At 41.2% G+C, this 24,930-nt stretch overlaps 1 protein-coding gene across 4 annotated transcripts in view; it reads left to right on the top strand.

The window, feature by feature from the left end:
* The window catches only part of MTR (5-methyltetrahydrofolate-homocysteine methyltransferase), a 94,161-nt gene that overhangs the window by 3,288 nt on the left and 65,943 nt on the right, over positions 1-24,930 (top strand). For 3 of the 4 annotated variants that reach the window (XM_087828923.1, XM_087828926.1, XM_087828924.1), the window contains exons 2-8: positions 4,802-5,013; positions 10,141-10,230; positions 12,529-12,598; positions 14,267-14,359; positions 15,754-15,860; positions 22,624-22,683; positions 23,383-23,477. In XM_087828923.1, the coding sequence (XP_087685049.1) occupies positions 4,802-5,013; positions 10,141-10,230; positions 12,529-12,598; positions 14,267-14,359; positions 15,754-15,860; positions 22,624-22,683; positions 23,383-23,477 (727 nt within the window). Of the gene's footprint in view, positions 1-4,801; positions 5,014-10,140; positions 10,231-12,365; positions 12,599-14,266; positions 14,360-15,753; positions 15,861-22,623; positions 22,684-23,382; positions 23,478-24,930 lie in introns of those variants that run through there. The other variant, XM_087828925.1, reaches the window with a different exon arrangement.

Raw genomic sequence — 24,930 nt, 5'->3', positions numbered from 1 at the left:
ATGGTAAGATTTTATACTTTTTATGACTGAGTAATATTCTAGTGTGTATGTGTACATATACATACACACACACAACTTTTTTACCCACTGTGGTGAGTTTCATTTAAGAAATTCTCAGTTCGTGTGTAATCAAAAAAAAATTTTTTTCAACATTACATGTTGGGCTTTTTGAGTCTTAAGAAGTCTTTATTCTAAGTAATAAAGATTTTCTATGTTATACTTGCCTTATTCTATGATATTGGGTTCATCACATATTATATTTGGTGGGCCAAGTAACCTCTTTCTACTTTTTCAAAATTAACTTAGCTCTTTGTGGGCTTTTAGTCTTCCACATAAATAATACAATAAGTTTGTCAAATTTCTCATAAAAATCAGATGTTTTGTTTAGTGTTTTAAAAAAAACCTTTGATCTCTTTCATATCTCACAACTCTTAAAAAAAGATTTTGGCATTTGTAATGTATGGGGACAAGGGTGTCTTATGGTAAGTAGTGAACTGTCTTAAAGACTGAGAACAGTTTATATTTCTGGATTGAAAAGTGAGTAAATGCAGTGCGGGCCCCATGGAAAAATGCTTAGACTTTTTATGAAAACGGGAGGAGCAGAGTCCCATTCCCACTGTCAGATTTGCTATGAGTAGAAGATGCCAGCTACTGATGAGGCAGACCAGGATGGGGGAAGGTGTGGCTTTTCTTATGTCAGTTTCTCCTTTCTCCTTCCTGTCTATTAAGCACCTGTGCACTTGCTCGGTGCAAGAGAGAGAAAGACAAAGGCATATAAGTAATATATTGATTGAACATTTTGCTGATGCCAAAGGGCATGTTGTGGAAAAGAGTGCATTTTTTTTTTTCCTATAAGGTTTGGATACTTTTTAAATTAAATTACAAATGTATGACCTCTTACCCCCACATTCACACCCTGTTCTCCAACCAGTTTAGTGAGACAATCATCCGCTTAAGCTCACATAATTTCATTTCAGGGTGGATTGCTGCTATGTTCTTTTAAGAAGAAAGGAATTCAGTTGGGCATATAGGTTAAAGTTTTTAACCTTTTTTAAAATTCCCCATTTGAAACTCTCTGCATTTTATTGTTTTCACTGAGTATTGCCTTCTTTCTGCCAGACTGAGGTTCATTTCCAAACCTGCATATTTGCCATTCCTGCCTCCTACCCCAGCTTGAATAGGACTGAGAGCCTCACGCTTTTGTGATGTTTTTCATGGCCCACTGGACTTTGCATTATATAGAACACAACCTTTAGAGTTTCAGCCCTAGCTCTACTCCTTAGCTATGTGATGATAACGACACACTCAGAGCAGTAGTTAAGTATATATGTCTCCTTTCATGACTTGTATTATCACAGTTCCCATAATAAAGGCAGAACTGATATTTCCTTATTATGTCTGAAACCCTATAGCTACTTATGGGACCTGGGTCTCGAGCCCAGATATCTGTTTTTACTCATCCTGTCAGCATTAGTTTAGTCATATGAAACTCTGGGTGCGTATTAGCAGATAGGACAGTCACATCGTGGAGTGTCCACATTAAATGCCACACCTGACTTTGCTCTGTTGACTTTAGCTTGAAATGACTGGATTGCTCCCTGATGCCTACCTGTTTTTCTGGCCTTTCTGTTACACATGTCTCATTCATTACACCCTACCTTTTCTTCACATTTCCCAAAAGTGATTCCCCCCCCTCCCCTTGGTACTTGCAGTATTGCTGGTGAGATCATTGTACCTTAACTTTGTTCTTTTCAAAAAGTGTTTTCTTTCACTTGCAAGCTCAGTAATGAGCCAGTGAGTTGGTTTCGGAAAGGAATAGTGAACCATGAAAAAATATAATGCTCTTTGGGAAAGAAACCAGATACTTGCAAATTGGCTGTACTTGCTACTGGAGCAAACTTCCCGAAGCCTGCTTGGAGTAATTCACTCAAAACAGCTGTTAGCCACCTTGTGGCCCTGTTCCTGTTTTATGTCCCCAAGACTCTGGACATTAGTAAGACAGGTCAGGGCTGTAAATTCGCACCCAGTGCCAGCTTACATGTAGTCATCCGTTTCTGGTTTGCTTTTAAATGACCTCTTCTTTCTCATCTTCCCTCACCTTTTTGCCATCTCCGTTAAGGAAATATTCATTGAACACTTAGGTGCCAGGTACTGTCCTGGGTGTTGCTAGGGACAGAGCTGAGTTGGTCTAGACACAGTCTTTTCCTTCAAGGAACCCAGGGAGCTTAGAGCCAGCTCCCTTTGACTTGAGCGCTGTTCCCCTCTCAGGGAGACAGGAAATGTTGGCAAGACTGGTTGATGCCATTGTGACTTGTTTTGAGGAACTTGTGTTAACTCTAGTAGGCAGTTGGAAGTTGTTGAAGGTGTTTGAGTAGAGGAGGTCACTGATTTATAATTTTTTTTTTTTTAACTTTTTTCTTTTTTTTAAATCCTTACCTGAGGATATTTATTCCATTGCTTTTTCAAAGAGAGTGGAAGGGGTCAGGGAGGAGAAACATCGATGTGAGAGAGACACATCAATTTGTTGCCTCCCACATGTGCCCTGAGTCTGTGGATCAAGCCTGCAACCTAGGTACGTTCCCTGGGCCAAAATCAAACCTGGAACCCTTCAGTCCACAGGTTGACACTCTAACCACTGAGCCAGACCAGCCAAGGTGGAATTGTTCTTTAGAAAGATTAATCTGGCAGCGGCGCAGGGGATGGACTGGGAGACAGGGTGACCAGGGACAGTGGTGAGGTGGCAGCCTCTTTTGTGGGGCACTCGACCGCTTACAAAACACATTCACATCTACAATCTCATTTAATGAGAAGTAACTTGGGGAGGCAGGTGGGGCGGGTATTATTCCTGGTTTTCGTGGGTTTGAACTGAAGCTTAGAGATTCGGTGGTGACTGGGTTGTGTGCTGAGGGCTAGAAGGAAGGGTCAGCATTGTGGGTGGAAGGCGAGACCAGTGCGGGTGCCATTCTGGAGGCCAGACTGTAGGGTTTGAATCAGTAGATGTTGGTTATTGGAGAGAATAAGGAGTTAGGCAGTACTGAGGCTTCAGATCCGGCTTCTGGGAAGAGTCTGTGGATCAAGCCTGCAGAGCAAGCAGATGGAGCAGAGCAAGTTTAGTTTCGAATTACCAGATGGAGCAGAGCAAGTTTAGTTTCGAATACTAGATCGAGGGGCAGGTTTGTATTCTAGGTGGCAATATCAGGAGGACAGTTTGAAATTGGGGTCTAAGATTGGCGCCAAGTGTTTTTTAAATTTTTTTTTCATTGATTTTTTAGAGAGAGAGGAAGAGAAACATCAATTTGTTGCTCCACTTATTGATGCATTGATTGGTTGATTCTTGTATGTGCCCTGACCGGCGATCGGACCCGCAACCATGGTGTATTGGGGGCAGTGCTCTAACTAACTGAGCAACCTGACCAGGGCAAGGCCAAATGTTTTGACAATTGGGAGATCACTGGTGATTTTAGAAAATAATTTCAGTAGAGTGGTGGAAGAGGAAACCACATCGAGATCAGAATTGGGGGTGCTGGGGTATAAGTGCTGAGGTGGAATGAGCAGTGGGAGGTATTGGAGTGGTGGTGACAGTGCTCTTCCTTAGATGCAGAGAGAAGGAAAACAGAGTGAGCCAAGCTGCAAGAGGATTTTGAGGTGGAGGGGGGTGAGTTTGAGGCGCTCCCAACAGTAGACTTGTTTGTATACAGGCTTAGGTAAACTCTTACCTGTTGAGCAAAAAGAATGAGAAGAATTTGGTGCTAAAAGAGGTTTGTGACAGCAGATGTGGGAAGTGTGGAGGGTCACCAAGGAAAGGTCAAGAAGAGGCTTCACAGCCCTGGCCGGTGTGGCTCAGTGGTTATATTCAAGGGTCGACCTTGAACCAAAGGGTCATGGGTTCAATTCCTGGTCAAGGGCACGTACTTGGGTTGTAGGTTTGATCCCCTGCCCCAATTGGGGGGTGTGTGGGAGGCAGCCAATAGATGTGTCTCTCTCACATCCATGTTTCTCCTCTACCCTCACCTTTCTCCCTCCCTCCCTCCTTACAAATCAATGGAAAAAATATCCTTGGGTGACGATTAACAACAAAAAAAGAAAAGGCTTCACATTTGGAATTTTCAGTGACTCTAAGCAGTATAGTTTTGTGGCTTTCCAGTAGTTCTTGGAAACCAAAAAATAGGGTTGGAAGGAGAGGCATCGGGGGCTTTTCAGGGCTGGGAATGAGGTGCAGTCCAGGACATGGGAGAGTTGAGAAGTTTCAGGGTGTTAGTCAGTTATTATTTCATAGATGGAGCAGAGGTGAGTAAATCCCTGTATGTAGGCTGTTAGTTCTGGCAATAGGTTGGAAAGACTGTTGAAGGTAGCCATTTAAATGGAGTTTGGAATTATCGATCGTCTTCAATCATCCATGGTAAGTCTCCCTACAAAAGCAGCATGTGCACAGAATTAACAAGGGAGAGGCAGCCCTGAAGATGGTTCCACAGCCCGGCCTGGCCTTGTATCACTTGGCTCATTGCTGCCTCCTTTCCTCACCTTTGAAACAGTAACTACCACCTGCTTTAACTTTGGTTTGGTGCTTCACCAGCAATTTTGTGCGGTGTATAATCTTTTATTGCATTAGGTGATGTAATAACTTAGTGAAAACATTTTTGGGCAGCATTTTTCTAATGTTGTAGTGCTGTGAATATATCTTTTATGAGCCCTATTTACTCCCTATTGTGAATGGTTATAAATTACTCTAAACTCCCTCTCCACACATCTTTTTCCCCTTTCTTCATTTTTTGAAGTCAAATTTTCACTTTCTTTAATGCAGGCATGAAGAAAACCCTGCAGGATGAGATTGAAGGTATTCTGCAGGAGAGGATCATGGTGCTGGATGGAGGGATGGGGACCATGATCCAGCGGCACAAGCTGAGTGAAGAAGACTTTCGAGGTCAGGAATTTAAAGACCATGCCAGGCCACTGAAAGGCAACAATGACATTCTAAGTATAACTCAACCTGATGTCATTTATCAAATCCATAAGGTAAAGTGTGAACAGGCGCTGATACTCTCAGTCTGTCATTCTTCATGACATTCGTGTACCGAGGGCAGAACACTGTCCTGGGCACGCTGGAGGGTAGAGAAAGAGGTGATTGTTCAGAAAGCAGGCGTTGGACACCAGATAAAAGTCATGCCCTGTGTTGAGCATTTAAGGTAAGGAGATGAGGAAGGTACATTGTCTGCCTTTGAGGTGTTGAAACTCCAATGAGAAGCCACAAAATCCTGGGCAAATTAGGGTTTTCATATGTGCTGTGTTACTTAACTCATCACACAGCCTTGATGAAGTACAACGAAAGGTAGTTCTCATTTTGTAGATTTGGAAACTGAGGATCATAAAGGTTAAATACGGTCAAACCTCAGTTCTCGAACGTCTCCAGCATCTTGAACAATTCAGGTTCTCGACCAAGTTGTTCATGAAAAAAATGTCTTGTTTGTGGAATAAAACTCCTGTACTTGACCTGACAGCCCTTTCATTCTGATACATTAGCATGGCAAAAGTGTCTCAGGCCACAAAGGAGAGAATGCACCACCAGTATGAGTCAGTTTACCACTAAAGTTTGTCTTGTTAACATCTTAGGAAATTGTACAGTGAATATTTTTGTGTAGGGGTGGGGTGGGGGCATTGTTGTTGCTGGCAAAATGGATGATTGGCACAATTTTAAAACATAAAGAGGCCATCAGGAGTGCTAATGTTGCTAAGAGTGTGAAAGAAACAATGGTCACAAGGCAGTTGAAGAAGTAGAAAAAGTGTTGTTGATTTGGATAAATGAACAGCAGTTAGCCAGCGAGAGGCAGTGGTCTGTGAAAAAGTGAAGAAGATGCCTCATACTGACCTGAAAGACCCTCTGGAACGAGTGCTGAAAATGATTTAAGGCCAGTAGGAGAAATTTAAGAAGTGTTTGTTTACAAATTAAATAGTCTATTAAACACTTACTGTATATAAGAAAGGTTAAAGTGGAATCATTTGGGGGTCTGGAATGAATTAATTCAATTTACATTATTTCTAATGGGAAAAAATTCTGTTTTCGAACAAATCACTTCTGGAACAGCCTTCCTGAATGAATTAAGTTTGAGAACTGAGATTCCACTGTAACTTGCCTGACTGGACAGAGGTTTACTGACCTAAATCCCATGTTTTTTCATTCTGTTTTTTTTGGTCTTCAATAAAAATGGCTAGCCAAAATAAAGAGATCAGAAGCAAGTAACTGGGTATTATTATACTTTTAAGATTTAAAAATAAACATAGTACTAAATTTGTTGAGGGCAGAAATATTAATCATGTTCTGTTAATTATGATTGTTCTGTTCTAATTAGCAAAAGCACTTTCTAAGCTGGCTGGGAGTTGTACTCCCCAGGTCATGGGAGTTGGAATGTGAGCCATTCTCCTAAGTGCCTATCATCATGGAAACATTAACAACCTTGTTGTAGGAACAAAGGAGTCTGGAGGCGCCCCACTAATTTGCAGACCCCCAGCCTGTAACCTGTAAACCATATACCCATTCTATTTCCTTTTGCCCACTTCCCCATGTAATATTTGTCCTTCTACCCGATATAAGGAACCGGCTTATGCGGGGCGGGTTAGAGCAGATTTTATGTGGACAAATCTCTCTGTTCTCCCATTTTGCTGGCAATAATGGAATAAAATGCTCATATGTGATTCAACCTTGTCTCTGCTTAATTGGCACAGCCTGAACCCACTGTGTCCGATTTCAATTGTTTCATGGGTAATCATAGGAATTTCATAGAATTATGACTAGAAGAAATAGTAAGGTGATTTAATCTGTTTCCCTGGTCTGGATTCAATTAGAAGAACAAATCTTACTTACTAGTTAAGTGAGAAAGTTTTATTTTCTAGAGCTCTCTTATTATTATAGGTGTTTCAGACTCTTAAGGAAAAAAATTTACTGAAACAAATCACTGGGTGGTTCAGGGATTCCTTGCAGGTGGAAGGGGTCATTTTATTGGGCCATCAAAACTTTGTTCTAAGTAAGATGCAGGATGGTTTTCATTTGAAGAAAAACTAAGAGTACCTTTCCTTTGGTTATAATGGGAATTGTAGGTACTGGAAAATTTTAAATTGGTCTTTGAAGAGATTTGGTTCTGCAGACAGGGTGGTGACTTGGTTTTTGTGTTATAAAACCCCTGTGTGTTGAGATTGGGAATGTCATCGTGGGAGTGAATTGCTTGGGGTGGTTACAAACTCAGTTCTTCTAATGCAGTTGGTAAATCACACGAGTACCATGCCGTGTGGCTTTGTTCATCTGGATTATCACTAGAGTATAGTTTCCTGAGGGTAGCAGTTTATGCCCGTTTTTCGCTCCTGAATAGCTATTGCCTAGAACAGTCTCTTGCATGCAGAGAGTACTCTGTACATACCTGTCGAAGGAATGAATCCTTGTCCTGTGCAGTTAGGCAGCTAGATAGAATGAGGTTCCCATGATAGGTATGTGAACAAGACCTGCTGTGGTGCAGTAAGGTGTACCTAGTGGGAGAATGCTTAGTAGCCAAAGTCTTTGAATGTAGAGACCATGTCATGTTCGTGGACGAAGAAAAGGCAAAACTGGGTTGTTTTCACACCTTGTAGTTCAGATCCTCTGATATTTAAGTTTAATGGACTTTTAAAGTTATATTCATAGTGTAAGTGCCTGACATTAAGTTTTTGATTGCAGAAGCATCTATTTCAAAGACATTTACCTCAAATAAACATACTGGCAGGCGTATGACATAGCTTGTAGCTAAACAGCTAGATAAGGAACCAGGCCAGTCCTACCCATGAAGTTCCCCTTTAAGAAAGCTCTGGGTGATCTAGATAATGGACTGCTTGAGTGACTCCTTTTCCCTTTTTGCACCCTAATTCCCACTCTTATGTTTTAAATTTGCCAATAAAGAGTGAACTCACGAAATCCTAAGACCCCACCCTTGACCTCAGTAAAGGCTGACCTCCAGGTTCACGTGCTCTCACTTGCTCACATGCACCTACCCCCACCCTGCCTTGCTGTGTGGCCCCAGGAGTGCCTGTACCATCCAGGACCTGTGAGTGATATATCTGGCTCTTTAAAAAGTTCCCTGATGGTTGTTGTTGAGGTGCACTTGGCAGTCATCATAACCACATGGGCCCTGGCTCACCACAGCAGTAGGGGCCCAGGTTATTGCCTCAGGCATTACTAGCCTATTGCTATCAATATAGGCTGAGACCTACGTGAAACGTTACCTGAAACATCCATTAACCTCTAGAAGGGCCCTCTTTAATGTCTTTCTTTAATTTTGACAGCTTCCTGCATGAGAAAACTGAGGAGTGGAGAAATTAAGTAGCTTGCCCCAGATTACACATTTTTTAAAATCACTAGAATAGGATTGGAATTGGCCGTCCTATGCAGAGTCTGTGAGTGGAGCAATGAGCTAGGAAATAGGAAAGGTGGAGAGAGCAGGCAACGAGCTAGAGGAAGCACCTTTTAACTTCATGTTATGGAAATTTTCAAATCTGTGTGAATTTAGAAATATTTTTCTCTAATTAGAAAGAGTGCATTCACTGTTTAAAAAAACAAGTCTAACTAGATAATATAGAAAAGCATAAAGGAGAAAATAACCATTTGCAATATCAATACCAAGAGATAACTACCATTTGCATATTTTAAGTATATTTCAATCTAGTTTTCTATACTTGGATTTAAAAAATTAAATTAGGATTATATTACTTCATACTGTTCCAAAATTTTCATTTTTTATTTATATACCATGAGCATTAAATGTTCTGAAAAATGGTTTTAAGAACTTCATAATAATTTATTCTATGTATACATCATCAATTACTTAACTAATTTCCTTATTCCTAGGCATTAAGGAAATTTTCTTTCTCTTTTTTGAAAAATTAAATTTTATTTTATTTGTTCTCATAGATAAGAATAAACTGCCTTTAACACTACTCCAAAGTTCTATTTTTTCACCAAGATAACCACTTATATTACTTGGCATATGTCTTTCCAGATTATTTTGTTATGCATTTATATACGTATATATGTGTATATATGTATGTGTATACATATATATTTGTAGAAAACTCAGTACTGTTTATATATATGTATGTATATATGAGTGATGTCATGTTTTACATATCAATCAATCTCGTTTTTCTTTCAGCAGTACTTTGGAGATCTTTCCATGTTAGTATATGTAGATATACACAATGGTTTTTAGCTGACACATGGCATGTAATAATAGGGGTGTGTTATAGTTTATTTCGCTGTTTCCTTACTGATGGATATTTAGGAAGTTTGTGACTTATAAATGTGTAAATCTTGGTTTTCATTGCATAGCTCTTCTGTAAACAGTTTTATCAGCTAGGAGGGGTTGGGTTCACTCACTGTCAGAAAATCTAGGGGGTTGAGAGATTCCAGAGTGCTCGTCAGGCTGAGGTTGAGCTGGTGAAATGAGGAAGAACAGGAATCTAGGGGTTTGAGAGATTCTAGAGTGCTAGTCAGGCTGAGGTTGAGTTGGTGAAATGAGGAAGAACAGGAATCTAGGGGGTTGAAAGATTCCAGAGTGCTCGTCAGGCTGAGGTTGCGTTGGTGAAATAAGGAAGAACAAGAGGGCACTGGGCCTCAGGGCTCTTGGGAAGGTGCAGCTCTGCCTTGGAGGGATTAGAAGATGGGGACAGAATAGTCGTGGTCGGCTTTGAGGTCTAGAGATGAGTTCTCATTGGAGATCTGACTGTGGTGAAGCAGCCGGAAGGTAAGGGAACAGAATTAATGTTTGTTGCGTGCCCCCCACCCTGTGCCAGACACTTGAGATGGTTCATGTATAATCATACAGCTGCCCTGTGAAGAAGGGTTATAATACTTTCAAAGGAGGACACCGGACGCAGAGAGTTTAAGGAACTTGACTCAGTTCTTGGAACTTAGGGTGTGAACTTACATGCATTCAAGCTCTGTGTTCACTTACACCATGTGCCTTTCTATGAACGTCTTACATCTGTTTCATCTCTAGCCTCCAGTGCAGTGCTGTATACTTAGTAGGTGGTCACATGCTATTTGTGGGTAATGATGAAAAGGCATGTTTGTTGTTGGGGGACAGGGATTCTAAACTCAGCATCGACATTACTATCTCATTACAGGATTACTTGCTGGCTGGGGCAGATATCATTGAAACAAACACTTTTAGCAGCACTCATGTTGCCCAAGCTGACTATGGCCTGGAACACTTGGTAAGATGTCCATTTTCCTTCATAGCTAAGATGTTGTGAGCATTTACCACATTGCTAGTTGCTAGTGAAAAGACCACCTGAAGTGAATGCCTAGTTATCTGTTGTTTGTGCTCAGACAGGGAAATCGTTTGACTCTCTTCTGTTTATGAACATAGCAGCCCATTCATTTTCCATTTGGCTGCTTTTTTTTTTTTTTAATTAAAAAAAATTTTTTTTTTAATCCTCACCTGAGGATATTTTTTCCATTGTTTTTCAGAGAGGGTGGAAGGGAGAGAAAGAGAGAGAAACATTAATTGGTTGCCTCCCGCAGAAGCTCTGACCAAGGTACATGCCCTTGGCTGGAGCCAGACCCAGGACCCTTCAGACTGTGGGCCAGTGCTCTGACCACTGAGTCAGACTGGCTCGGGCCCATTTGGCTTCTTTCATGGGCAAGTAATCAAATAAAAATGATGCGTGGTGACTGCTGGAAAGGCACAATGATTGGCCGCATACACTTTTTTGTGAGGCCTTTTTTTTAATCCTCACCTGAGGATATGTTTGATTTTTTTTTTTTTTTTTTTTAAGAGCGAGAGAAGGGAAGGGGAGAGAGAGAAACATCAGTGTGAAAGAGAAACATCTATTGGTGGCCTCCCTTATGCAACCTGACCTGGAATTGAACCTGAACCCGCAACCTAAGCATGTGCCCTGACCCGGATCAAACCCATAACCTTTTGGCGTGTGGAACAGCACCCCAGCCAACCCAGCTGCACTGACCAGGGCTTGTTAGGCCTTTTTTTCTTTAACCCTCACCCAAGGATATGTTTTTCATTGATTCTAGAGAGAGAGTAAAGGAGAGGGAGAGAGAGGGAAACATTGATGTGAGAGAGAAGCATATGTCAGTTACTTCGTGCACACACCCTGACTGGGGATCGAACCCGAAACCTGTGCCTGTTCCCTGACCAGGAATCGAACCAGTGACCCTGTGGTGCATGGGACAGTGCTCTAACCACTGAACCATGCCGGCCAGGGCTTGTGAGGCCTTTTAAGTATTGGGTGGCAGATTTGATTTCCTTTGTTTTTTCAATTGTGGCAAAATACATGTAACATAAAAATTTATCATCCTAACCATTTTTAAGTATAAGTTCAGTGTCATTAAGTACATTCACATCAATGCTACTGATACCACCATCTATCCACAGAATTCTTTTCATCTTGCAGAACTGAAACTGTCTCCATTAAACAATAACTCCCCATTCCCCTTTCCCCTCAGACTCTGGCACTCACCATTCTACTTTCAGTCTCTGAATTTGATTTCTCTAGTGCCTCATATTAGTGTAATCGCATGCCTTTTGGATATCACTGGAAAATAAATTTGTATTGCAGTCACTTTTGTGTTGTTTTAGAGTAGGGGTTGGCAAACTTTTTGTGTAAAGGGCCAGATAGTAAGTATTTTGGACTTTGTTGGCTACATACAGTGTCTGTTGCAACCACTCAACTCTGTCATTGTAGTGCAAAAGAAGTCATAGAAAAGTTGTCAATGGTGGGCTTGATTGTGTTCTAATAAAACTTTATTTACAAAATAGGCAGCCATCTAGATTTGCCTTGGGAGCCATAATTTGATAAACCCCTATTTTAGGATATTATGGTTTTTTAATGACTAGATATGAAGACCCAAGGTATAGACGATCTTAGAATTAGATGGAATCTTGACGATCACAAGTCCAGGAGCTCCTACTCCAGCTTGTGGAAGCCCTTCAGGAGGCCTTTGAACCTCTTTAAATTGTAGGCAGTACTTCGTATGTTTGTGCATACTTGCTTTTGTTTCCTAGTGAAAGAGTTCATGGGCCTTTACCAAATTTCAGAAGGTTAATAATCTATGAAAAGTTCAGAACCGTTGCTTACAACCATTGTTTGGTGAAAGAAGTCAGGGCTAGCTGGCAGTGACAGAGCTGGTCCCAGAAGCCAGGCCTCCTGTGTCTAAACCCTGTGCTTTTCCCATTAGTACTCTTTTTTCTAAATTGCAGAATATTTAACTACATCAGCTTAGTCTCTAACATGCCAGGTGTCAGAGATTGTCCTTTTGATACCTCCCTCATGGTTTTGGGGAAGAACCTAAAAGCAGTTTCCAAAGACTTTCCTTTCCTGTTGCCTTCCAGGCTGGGGAAGCTGATAGACCTTCTTGGCCAAGATTTCATTCAGACCTCAAACTAATTCACTCTCCATTTCCTTACTGACCGACCCTGGGTTTTAGAGGGGCATGGGTTCCTCATTTAACATGTGGAGGAAACGGACAGGCTAACGTGTGTAGTATTATGTTAGGCCTACCGGATGAACAAGTGCTCTGCGGCAGTGGCCAGAAAAGCAGCCGAGGAGATAACTCTCCAGACAGGTAAGGAACTTTTTCCCTTTTTACAAAGACGATTCCTTGGATGTTTTTAGTTATAATATGCTGTCCTTATTGTATTTTTTCTTTCATAATCATTGGCTTACTAGCCCTGCAGACTCTACGTTGCTGTTGTTTGTAGGTTACTTCTCTGTAGTTTCACAGTCTCTGTGAATTGACTATCCCCATGGGCCTTGGGTGCAGGGTGTGTTCTGTGTTTACTTTGTAGCTAAGACCATGGCCTCCTTGTATATTTACAACCAAAATGGTTTTTCTCCCTTTGGAAGCATAGCATCAGGTTATTAAGGCAGCTGCTGACTGTTTGGGTCATTTTGGTTAACATTAAGTATTTGATCTTACCCTGTAAAGTTCCCCTAAGAGATCCTGTCTTTGGAGCATTTTCACTTCGTACCACTAACGTCCTTGAAGGCTCTGAGTAGCACACAAAAGAGTGTGACATTGGATTTAGTTTTACAGGAAGTTGAAAAGTAGCCTCCCAAAATAACTAACCTTCTGGCCAGCTGCCTTAAGAACTCTCGGGCAGTGGGTGGGGAGGGTTCGAGGGAGGGAAGGGACTAGGAGAAATATATGGAACCCTTTAGGATTTGAAAATGGGAAGTTACTGCCAGCAGCAAAGATGAAAGAAAATGGTTAGGAAGTGAGACACAGCATACTAGTGAATGGAGACGGAGCAATCTATAGGAACTCTGTTTCTGAGAGGTAATGATGCAGTCCATGGAGACATGTGGACTGTTGCCCCGCAGGCGCAGGTCAGAGGGTGTTGAAGCAGCTAAAGCAGGGAAATTGGAGGACATGTTTCTTATTCCCACATTATTCTTTGGCTTTGGAGAAGATAAGGAATATTTGGGCCTATAACCTGTTCACAGGCTGGGTAATCAAGTAGTTGGTAGTCTTCTCCAGTTAAATTGTACCACGTAACCAGGTTACTGAGTGGTTAAAATTACCAGAGGTAATGAGTGGTGTAGCCCTGGCTTCTGTTAGCACTTCTCAGGTTCCTGTAGAGCACCAAGACTCTTGCTTGGGGGAAAGGTTATTAGAGAATTATTAAAAGGATTATTAAAGTAAAATTTGATCTGCTTTATACTTTAATTTCGGGCCATATAATTGCTAATTCTGATTTAATATTTTCCCCCAGTAAAGGGCCTGAGAGCATTTCAAGTTGAATGCTACTGTTAGGAGTTTCTGCAGAACCTGTTAAGTCCAGGACCATCAAGGATAGGGAGAGAGAATGTGTTCACACATAGCTGTGGTGGTAGAAAGGGTACCTTACTGACACACTTTGAAGCTAGGCTTGAGAACTCCGAGGGTTTTGATTGGGCTGCTGACATGTGCAGATGCCCCATATTTCATAATTTTCCCAGTGGGATCTGGGACAGCTCCGTAATCAAACACGTATTTGCAGTAACACCTATGAACTGTTCCTCTGAGTGGGAGAAAGAGTATATATACATAAGCCTATTGTTAGTTCAGGAAAGGTCAAGTTTTGTTGTGAAATGAATTAAGAAAAACGTTTGAGCTTTTGTGCCTTTTGGATTTCAGAGTATTGGACAAAGGATTACAGACTTATATCCTAGGAAAATCTTATACCTTATTGATTCACAACAAAAACTGTGAGCAATTCAGAGATCTCATACTTGCTTTTCTTTCCCAAAGGAATTAAGAGGTTTGTGGCAGGAGCTCTGGGTCCAACTAATAAGACACTCTCTGTGTCCCCGTCTGTGGAAAGACCAGATTACAGGAACATCAGTGAGTATTCATCACATAGAATTGTTGATTGTGAGCAAGTACTTCTGTGTTTTAGTAATCTCTCAGTCGGTAAGGTGGGACCAGTAATGGATCTATGTCAGGGTTATTGAGACTTTATCCACATAAAGGCTTACAGCAGACCCTGGAATATAGTGTACATCTAAAAAGAAAGTTAGCTGGTGTGTGTCTGTGTTTTAAATTTGCTTTCAAATGTATGTGGTGGTGTATTAGTTCTTTTGTATTAGCTGTGGAAAATAAAATCAATCAAAATAAAGCTTTAAACTGACAAGTTGAGAAATTATGGACATCAGACCTTGGTCTATGAGAGAATAACCCACTAGACCTCCATTTTATTTATCACAAAGCAGTCCAAACTATATAAACATACTAGCATTATAAAAATTACAAACTATCATATATAAGCATACTTGCATTGAGATTTTACAAAAAATCTAGAAATATGGGTCAATTTCTTAAGCATCAGACTATACAAAACAAACAAACTTTCAGAGCTGAATAGTAATGATACTGTGTATGGAATGGATTTTGTATAGATGGCAAGTTGAGGCAGGTGTGGTTTATAGGCTTTTGGTCACAGAACTTTCCATGTGGAGCTTCCACACTTGGTCACCAGGGTGGCTCATTCTGAGGCCCTCTCAGTCTAGGCATTGCAGTGAGGAGCTACCTCTTCTTCCTCCCGTGCTGTGGAAGATGCGATGTGCTGCTTAGGCCTCTACCGAGTAGCTGAGCATTTTCTCTTTTGGTTGGGAAGTGAAATGGGGAGATGGGTGACTTCTCAGATGGAAAGAGACACCTCGAGATGTTTCTAACAAAAATTGTACCCAGGAGTCATTGAACACCTTTGTTTGAGATTGAAACTGTCCATCAGGCATGTCTTTTCTCTGACAGAGTTGCTGTCAGAGGGCAGGAGCCAAACCCACAGGACTGCAGCCTTTTACCAGAGAGAGAGAGAGGACGTGACTCCCCATGTGATGTCCAAATCAGTGTGACACGTTCCTTTGGTTACTCCTCACATTCATCCCTTATAAGTTGATCAAAACCATCCCTGGAAAGAATGATCTGTCCTAAAGATCTCCATAGCAGGTGCAGATCTCGGGAATTCTGGGCTCCCTCTTATTCTTTCTTGACTCACACATGGGATGTGCAGGCTTTGTGCAAGTGTTCAGGAGCAACTGTGTCCAGTTTACTGGTTTAACTTCCATCACTGCCATATTTCTACATCTGATTCCTTACAAAAGGTGGCATTGTCCTTAAATTATGTGCCATAAACCAGCAGTATGTAGTTCACAGGTGCCAGGCCTGAACACAGCACGTCCTGGTCATTCAGGGGATGTTGATGACTGAGGTCCTGGATGTGTTTTTATCTTTTGCAGCTTTTGATGAGCTCGTTGAGGCATACAAAGAGCAGGCCCAAGGGCTTCTAGATGGCGGGGTCGATATCTTACTCGTTGAAACTATTTTTGATACTGCCAATGCCAAGGTGAGTTAAGGGAGGAAAAGGGACAGGGCTGGGGTGGGAGGCTGGAGAATCCCCTAATGTAGGGAGAAGACAGTAATAGCCATTATTAAGATTAAATGAAATTCCTTCGTTCCATTTTATTCTTGACTATTTTTAACCGAGGCTGGTAGAATGAAAAAACTTCAAAATGTTATCTTTTTAACTTTTAGAAAATGTTTTTTTTTTTAATTGTAAAAGTAAATATTTTCATGTATAGCTACTATATGTGCATATATGCACAGGTAATGTATATATACATGGTTCTAAATGCAAAAGGTACATGAAGATATGTAGTGAAAAGTACTATCCTTCCATCTCCTGTTTCCTGGGGACAACTACTCTTACCAGTGTGGAGCCTGACGGATTCTGTGCAGGTACTGGGGGGGTGGGTTGTGTTCCTTACATATGTACAAAGGCACATAAGTGTATGGAGGGAAAAGTCAGTATCCTATACCTGTGCTATTTATTTGTTTGCTTGTTTAATTTTCAATTACAGTTGACATACATTATTATATTAGTTTCGGGTGTACAACATAGTGATTAGATATTTATGTAACTTATAAAGTGATCCCCTCGATAAGTCTGGTACCCAACTGGCACCATGCATAGTTTTTACAGTATCACTGACTATGTTCCCAGTGCTGTTCTTACATCCCCGTGAGTGTTTTATAACTGCCAGTGTGTACTTCTTAATCCCTTCAACTTTTTAACTCATCCCCTCAGCTCCCTCCGTCTGGAGACCATCAATTTATACATAACGTTTTGCACACTGTATCCAGGGGATGACTTTCTACAAGTGAAATTGCCAGGTCAAAGGGTTTGTGCATTGTTAATTTTGATCTTTAGTGTCAAATTGGCCCCCTTGGAGATGTGCTCACTTAAACCCCAGTCAGCAAGCGGTGCACAGCAGGGCTGGTTTCCTCACACCCTCGCCACACCATCTGCTGTTACACGTTTTGATCTTGTCCAACTTGATAGGTGGAAAATGCTTCCGTACTATAGTTTTTATTTGTATTTTTCTGACTATAAATGAAATAGAGCATCTTAACATTTTTACAACATTTACATTTCCTCTCCTGTGATGTGTGTGCTGCGCCTTATTTCTGTTGGACTTTTGGTCTTTTTTATTTTCTTTCCCTAAGGAAATCATTCTTGTTGGTGATGAATAGCAAATATTGTCTCCAGTTTGGTGTTTGACTTTTGACTTTATGTGTGGTGGTGATGGTGATATAGTTGTGTTGTTTTTTGTTTGATTGATTTAGTTTTTTACTGGTGTAAGAGAATTTTAATTTTGTCTGGTTGGATTTACGGATTCTGTTTTTTGGTGGGGAGGGAATTTTATTTGCAAGGGCACTCCCCGTTCCCAGGTAAGAATAAAAAATGGTCTCTTTTTATCCCTAGTACTTAACATGTCATCAAATGTTTAATTGTTTAAATGTTATGGAAATAAGACCACAGATTCAGAAGTTTATTTTAAATAATGACTTCTGGCCCGGCCGGGCGTGGCTCAGCGGTTAAGCATCGACCTAGGATCCAGGCGATCAGGGTTCAATTCCCAGTCAGGGCACATGCCCGGGTTGTGGGCTGCAGCCGATCAATGACTCTCTCATCATTGATGTTTCTGTCTCTCTCTCCCTCTCCTTTCCTCTCTCTGAAATCAATAAAGATATATTTAAAATAAATAAATAAATAAATAATGACTTCTGTAACGACCAGTTTGTAGTTAATCCCTTCACCTTTTCAACCCATCACCCAAACCCCCTCCCATCTGGCAACAGTCAAAATGTTCTTTATGTCTATGAGTCTTTCTCGGTTCTGCTTTTTGTTTATTTTGTTTGTTAGATTCCACATATAAGTGAAATCATCTGGCATTTGTCTCTTTCTGACTTATTTCACCCTCTGGGTTCACGTTGTTGCACAATTTAATTCTTTCTGTGGCCGAGTCCTACTCCATTGTGTGTATGCGCCATATCTTCTTTATTCCTTTACCCATTGAGGACGGTAGGCTGCTTCCATACCTTGGCTGCTGTAAATAATGCCGCATGAACATAGGGGTGCATATGTCTTTTTGATTCAGTGTCTTGGGTTTCTTCAGATAAATACTCAGAAGTAGAAATGCTGGATCCTTCTTTGTCTTGTTTTAAGGTCTATTTTGTCTGATAATAAATATTGCTACCCCAGCTTTTTTTTTTTTTCCCATTTTCACGAAATATCTTTTTTTCATCCCTTTACTTTCATTCTGTGTGTATGTCGATGTGAAGCGTGTCTCTTGTAGGCAGCATATGTAAGGGTCTTGTTTTGTTATCCATTCAGCCACTGTATGACTTTTGATTGGAGCATTTAATCCATGTACATTTAAAGTAATTGTTGATAGATATGTTGTTATTGCCATTTTAAAAAGCATTTTTTATCTTTTCTTAAAGAAGGCCCCTAAACATTTCCTGTAGTGCTGGCCTGGTGGTGATGAGCTCCTTTAGCGTTTTCTTGTCTGGGAAGCTCTTTCTCTGTCCTTGGATTCTGAATGATAGCCTTGCTGGGTAGAGCAATCTTGGTTGTAGATCCTTGCTTTTCATCACTTTGAATATTTTGTGCCAGTCCCTTTGGCACAAACGAATCCTCGTTTTTTTGGATTCTTTTTTCTTTTTGCTGTTTGGATTGGAGGTTTTCTGCTTTCTTATATCCCAAATCACTGATTTGGTTCTCTGTTTCATCTCATCTACTGTTGATCCCCATAATGTGTTCTTCATTTTAGTTAGTGTATTCTTCAGCTCTGACTGGTTCTTTTTTATGTTTCCTATCCCTTTGTTGAATTTCTCACTAAGTTTCACCTCTCTGCCCCTAAGTACATTGAGCACCCCGATGACCAGTGTTTTGAACTCTGCATCTGGCAGATTGCTCCTTTAGTTCTTTCTCTGGAGTTTTGTTCTGTTCTTTCATTCAGGACATGTTTGTCTTCTCATTTTGGCTGCCTTGCTGTGTTTGTTTCTATGCATTAGGTAGAGCTGCTTTGTCTCCCAGGAAATGTTTAGGGGCCTTCTTTAAGAAGAAAAGATAAAAAATGCTTTTTAAAATGGCAATAACAACATATCTATCAACAATTACTTTAAATGTACATGGATTAAATGCTCCAATCAAAAGTAGAGTGGCCTTATGTAGTAGGTGTCCTGTAGTGTGCACCCACCTGTCGTAGTTGAGGCTTGATGGCTCTTGCCACATCAGAGGGAGAGCTTACACCTAGACCAACTGGCTGTGAGGATGGACTGCAGAGGATCTGCTATGCAGGGGCCAACCCCATAGAGCAGAACTTATTTCAGCAGGGCTTAGGTACCTGCTGAGTCCACACCTTGACTGTTTTGCTTGTGGAGGTGGTTAGGTGGTGCTTCAGAGTGATCTGAAGCTGTCTACCGGGTATGCTGGTTCTGGGGCCTCACAGGAGGTGCAGGCCAAGGTTAGCCACCACCCATAGTGTTTTTTTAAAATATGTCTTTATTGATTTCAGAGAGAGGAAGGGAGAAGGAGAGAGAGATAGAAACATCAATGATGAGAGAGTCATTGATCGGCTGCCTCGTGCATGCCCGCTACTGGGGATCGAGCCCTCAATCTGGGCATGTGCTCTGGCCGGAAATCGAACCGAGTTCTGGATGCTCAGCCACTGAGCCACTCCAGTTGGGTACCACCTATAATTTTTTAAACATTTTTTTTTACTAAAATACTTGCATTTGTGAAGAACAAGGGACAGGACTACCAGCCAGTAGCTGAACGACTATCCTGCTCATTTTTAACATGTCACTCGTATGGTTCTCTTTTATATACCTTTTTAGAATTGTTTTTTGAATCTCAGTAAACAAATTTTATAATTTGGGAAGCAACTCAGGTGTACATTTTGAAAATAAGAGCAGTAACATATAATAGGAACTATATCTGAAATGAGATCCAGATATACATTTGAAAAGAGTATTGTTTAGAGTAGAAATAAGGGTTGTATAATAATAGGATAAAGCATTAGGTATATATTTTGTTAGTGAAGTTTTTAGGTTTTAGAATGTATGACATGACATTCTTTTGGTTGTAGAGGGACTGGTTTACATCATTAGGGGTCTGGAATTTATTTTGGAGTTTGGAAAGGGTAGAGATCTAACTACTGTTTTTCTCTAAGGTTACCTACTTTCCCTAACACCATCTATTAGACATTCTTTTATTTTCCGATGAGAGGAATCGTAGAATTACCCATATCATCTAAATTCAGGAGTACATCTGGTCGAATCTGTTCCAGTTATCTGTCTGCTGATGTCACACTGCCCTCCTGTTATTTACAGGGTAGCATTATGTTACGTACCATTATGTAGTGTTATGTAGCATTATAACTACAGTGTGTCTGAGTAACTGGTAGCTTGGTAGGCTTTTCATTGAACACCCCTCCTTCTTTTATCCAGAACTTTCCTGGCTATTCTTTCCATGTTTATTTTCTGTAAGATCTTTAGGGTCAATTTGTTCTAGTTATCAAAAGAGAAATTCACATTTTTTTTTTTTTTGGTGGGGAAAAGAATCCCACCATCACAACAACGGTACACATTAGTTACAGATTACATTCTGATTTCAAAAAATTAATTATGGAAATATGTGCATCTTAGAGTCAAGAAATAGAATGATAAAAAGAAAGATGTGTTGCCTGGAACTCAACAAAACCTGCACAGTAACGGAGGATTTGGATCTTTAACATCTCATCCTGAGCTCACACTCTTTTTGGCAATGACACACAATGTTGGTTCATATACCTACCATGTATATATGACGATATGGGAGGCAGAAGCATTCTTATTTTTAATTTTGATTGAGAAAAGAAAGAAAGAGTAGCTCTTCAGCTCCCCCTCAGAGGATACACTAGTTCCTAGGTGAACTTTCAGTCAGCATTTGTTTTGTTTTAGTGTGATCTTCAGATGGTGCTGGGTTGTGCATTATAGGGAGAACACATTTCTTCTCCCCAGAGAACGTGACATGGATCTTACCTGAAGAGGTCTTAGAAAAGCCAACATTCAGATCAGCCAGTTAGAATGACCTTTGGACACAGTCTCTCCCAGATAAAGATGATAGAAATTGGGTTCACAAAACCATACAGGTTCCAAGTGTACAACTCAGTAAAACATCATCTGCACACTACATCATGCACCCATCACCCCAAGCAAAGTTTCTTCAATCCCCATTTCCTACCTCCACCCCCACTTTGCCCACCTCCACCTAGATCCCACTCCCCTTTCCCTCTGACTATCACCACACTGTTGTCTGAGTCACTGTCTTCTCCTTCTCAGATACATATGATGTGGATGTTTTTATGGTTGATGTTCCAGAGGTCTCTTAGAGTTTCCTCATTTTTAAAAATTCTCTTTCCTTTTTGATGCTCTAATTGGGTACTTACTGTTATCTTGTCCTCTAAATTGCTGCTTCGATCCCCCACTTCATCTAACCTGCTGTTGATCCCTTCTAGTGCATTTTTCATTTCAGATATTGTGTTCTTCTTTTCTCAATGGTTCTTTTCTATGTTTTCCTTTTTTTTTTTAATGCTTACTATCTCTTTCTTTACATCCATTTTTTCCCTAAGGCCCCAGAGCATCCTTACAACCATTGTTTTGAAGTCTGCATCTGCTATTTTGGTTGCTTCTATTTCATATAATTCTTTTTCTAGGATTTCTCTTGTTCTTTTGCTGGAGGCATATTTCTTTGTCTCCCCATTTGTCTCTGTATATTAGGTAGATCTGCTATGACTCCCAAACTTGTCATGATGGCTTTATGATGATGTCTTGTTGGGCTCAGTGGCACAATTTTCCAGGTCACCAGAGCTTCATTGCTCCAGGAATGTTTCTTGTGGTTTATGTGCACCCTTCTGTTGTAGTTGAGTCTTGAATGCTTTTGGCCCTTTCATGGGTGGAATTAACCCTTCAGGCTGGGTGACTATAAGGGTAAACCTCGATCACTATATATGAGACACTGTACAGGGGCTGCCCCTCAGGTGGAGTTGTTCCCAGCAGAGTCTAGTGCCTGTTGGAATCACACTGCTGAGTGATTCAACAGGTAGGAGGAGTGGTGCTGGCTGTGTCCTCAAGGTGGGAGAGATTGGCCCTCTTTCCAAAGCCACACAGTTTCATCACTTTCAGAGTCTCTGCCAAAGCCTCCCCAGAAAAAGAGGGCCCCAAAAGGCATTGCTAGGTGCAGCCAGAAAACCCCCCTCTGCAGGACCTGAGTATGGCAGAGGGGCCTCACCAGCAGTCAGGGACTAGGTAGTGCACTTCTCATTCTGGTGCTGTAACAATAGGAGTGCTAGTTCTTGGGAAGGTGCCATCTGGGTATCCAGGCAGACTGAATCACCACTGATTTTCACCACCAGATGATACGTGTTCTCCTCTCCCCATCTCTGTTGCTCTGGGTTGAGCATCCCTACATGGGGTTGAGACCCCGTGCTCCTGGGGGAGGGAGTTTTGCAGCCCCAATATCCCTGTAGCTTCTCAGCCATCACTGCACCTGGGTGCAGGTGCTATCCCTTTCCACATCTCCGCCCTTTTTACTAGTCTCTATGTGGCTGCTTTTGTAAATCCTGGGTTATAATATTTCAGTTCAGCTTGGTTATTCAGGTTGATTGCTCTATAATTTAGATGCAAACCCAGTTTGGGGCTGGGAGCAGGTGGGTGAAGGTCCCACCTCATCTGTAGCCATCTTGGAATCCAAGATAATACTCTTTTTTTTACCCTGACAGGCAGCCTTGTTTGCACTCCAGGAGCTTTTTGAAGAGACATATGCTCCCCGGCCTATCTTTGTAAGTTCTGAAATGTTGATTTTTGTTTTTTATTAATATTGTCATTTGAGGGTAGGGGTTTTTTTCTTGCATAGAACTACTGATAGTATCTTTTGGTAACCACCTACTTTAAGTTTTCTCTTCACATTCCTCCTACCACTACCTTAAGACGAAGCAAATGAATCTGGAAGTGGTTGGTGTAAAGCAGAGTGTTCTGGCTGGATTGGTATCCTGAAGCCAGGGGCTTAGGGTTGTACCCTCCTTAGGGCCTTGCATGCTGACTTGGAGTACCCAGCACTGAAAGCAGCAGATTGCCAATTTATTAACTCAATAAGCAGACCCATTCGAGAATCCTGAGGTTGCCTGGTGAGACTAAAATGGAATCTAAACTAGGACTGTGCCACAGGAGGAGGCCAGGCCAAGCTGAGGATCGTGGGAAAGCCTTCTCTAATGAGACAGGATGTGTGAATTCTGAAGCAGCTCTGGTCACAGCGTTTGCCTCTGTGGCTTTCCCTTTTCCTTGCTTCCATGGTTCCCCAACTCCCCCCTCACTTGACATGTGTCTATCCTGACAATTGTAGAATATGCTACCTTTGAGTTCCACAGTTCTCTTCCCTGTAAAAGTACACAAAAAGTCAGCTTGCTTATTTTATTTTGTCTTTGTGACTGAACTCTTCATTCCAGCCTGTATTGTTGACTGAATTTGCCTTGTTAATTCAGATTTCAGGAACAATTGTCGATAAAAGTGGGCGGACGCTTTCTGGACAGACGGGAGAGGCATTTGTCATCAGTGTGTCTCACGCAGACCCACTCTGGTGAGGCATCATTCTTTCCTTGACTCCATCCCTTTTTGGGGACCTTCCCTGATGGCTATAAGTGTTCCTCTTATAGTTTACGACTGTGCTTGTTGGTTTAGTAATAAGATTTAAAAACTATTGTCAGCACTTACACTTTCTGCAGTGCTTTACAAAGGTTTTTATTCGCTATTTATGGAACAACCAGAAGCAGTCTAACTTGGAATAAGATGGGGAAAACTCAGATTTTTATCTTCAAAATTAACATGACTTGCCCGGCCGGTGTGGCTCAGCAGTTGAGTGTCAACCCTTGAACCTGGAGATGACGGTTCGATTCCTGGTAGGGCACGTGCTTGGGTTGCAGGCTTAATCTCCAGTGGGGGTTGTGCAGGAGGCAGCCAGTCGATGATTCTCTTTCATAATTGGTGTTTCTATCTCGCTCTCACTCTCCCTATCTCTGAAATCAAGAAAAGAAAAACAATTTTAAAAAGTATTAAATTAACATGGCTTTTCCATTCTACTTTAACATTTCTCCCAAACGTTTTCTGTCATATTAGTTTAAATTACATACTGTGAGTGAAATGGAAGCTCCAAGAGTATATACTTTTTCTCCTGTGCCTTCTCCATAAATGTGCCATTTATTTCTTCTGCCTAGAAGCTGTGCTCATCCTCTCTCTCATTCTCTCCCTGTCTCTCTTTGTCTCCCCTCTCTGTATCTTATCTTATCTCTCTTTTCTCCCTCTCTCCTCCTCTCCTCTCTCTTTTGCTCTCTCCTTCTCTCCCCCTCTCTCTTGGCTCCTTGCTCGCCTTTAAGACTCACCTAGAGGGTCCTCTTCAGGGACCCACCTTCTCTTATAAGCCCAGGTTGATGTTCCTCTCAGAGTACTCTGTTTACTTTTATTATAGCCTTTGCCATGAAAGTAGTAGTAATAGACATTTATTGAGAGTTTGCTGTATGCCAGGCTTGATTCTAAGTGATTTATAAGACTATTTCTTCTAATTCTGGTGACAACACCTGGTGTAGGTACTGCTGTTTATGGCCTCATTTCATTGAGAAAGGGGACTGAGACTTAGGAGTTGTAACTGGCCCAATATTAAGTAAATAGTGGATCGAGGGACAGGGGCATGCTCTTGACCACTGTGCATACCCTATTTCATCAGTTATGTGATGTTCTTTTTCACATTTTTATGTTTCTAGTTTCAGGGCTGATCTTCCAGTTGATTTAGTGTGGTAGTATGATTTCGTGAAGGCTGGTGTAGTGTAGAATGCTTGGTTATATTACTGATCGGGCCTGATAATTAAGAAAGTAACTGCATTGAACTGGGTTGTGATTAGCTCCTTAACAGCTTATGGGCTTTTTTAGAGCCATCTCTTAATCATCTATATTTCTCCAATGCTAGGTAGAGTCCTTGGCACATCGAAGGGATGCAATAAACATTTAACAGAAAAACTAAAGATAGGAACGTGTAGGGA

This window comes from Miniopterus natalensis, chromosome 21 (assembly GCF_054644295.1).
Source record: "Miniopterus natalensis isolate mMinNat1 chromosome 21, mMinNat1.hap1, whole genome shotgun sequence".
Lineage (NCBI taxonomy): Eukaryota > Metazoa > Chordata > Mammalia > Chiroptera > Miniopteridae > Miniopterus > Miniopterus natalensis.
Note: the sequence above shows the minus strand (reverse complement) of the source record. Positions and strands in the feature narration are given on the sequence as shown.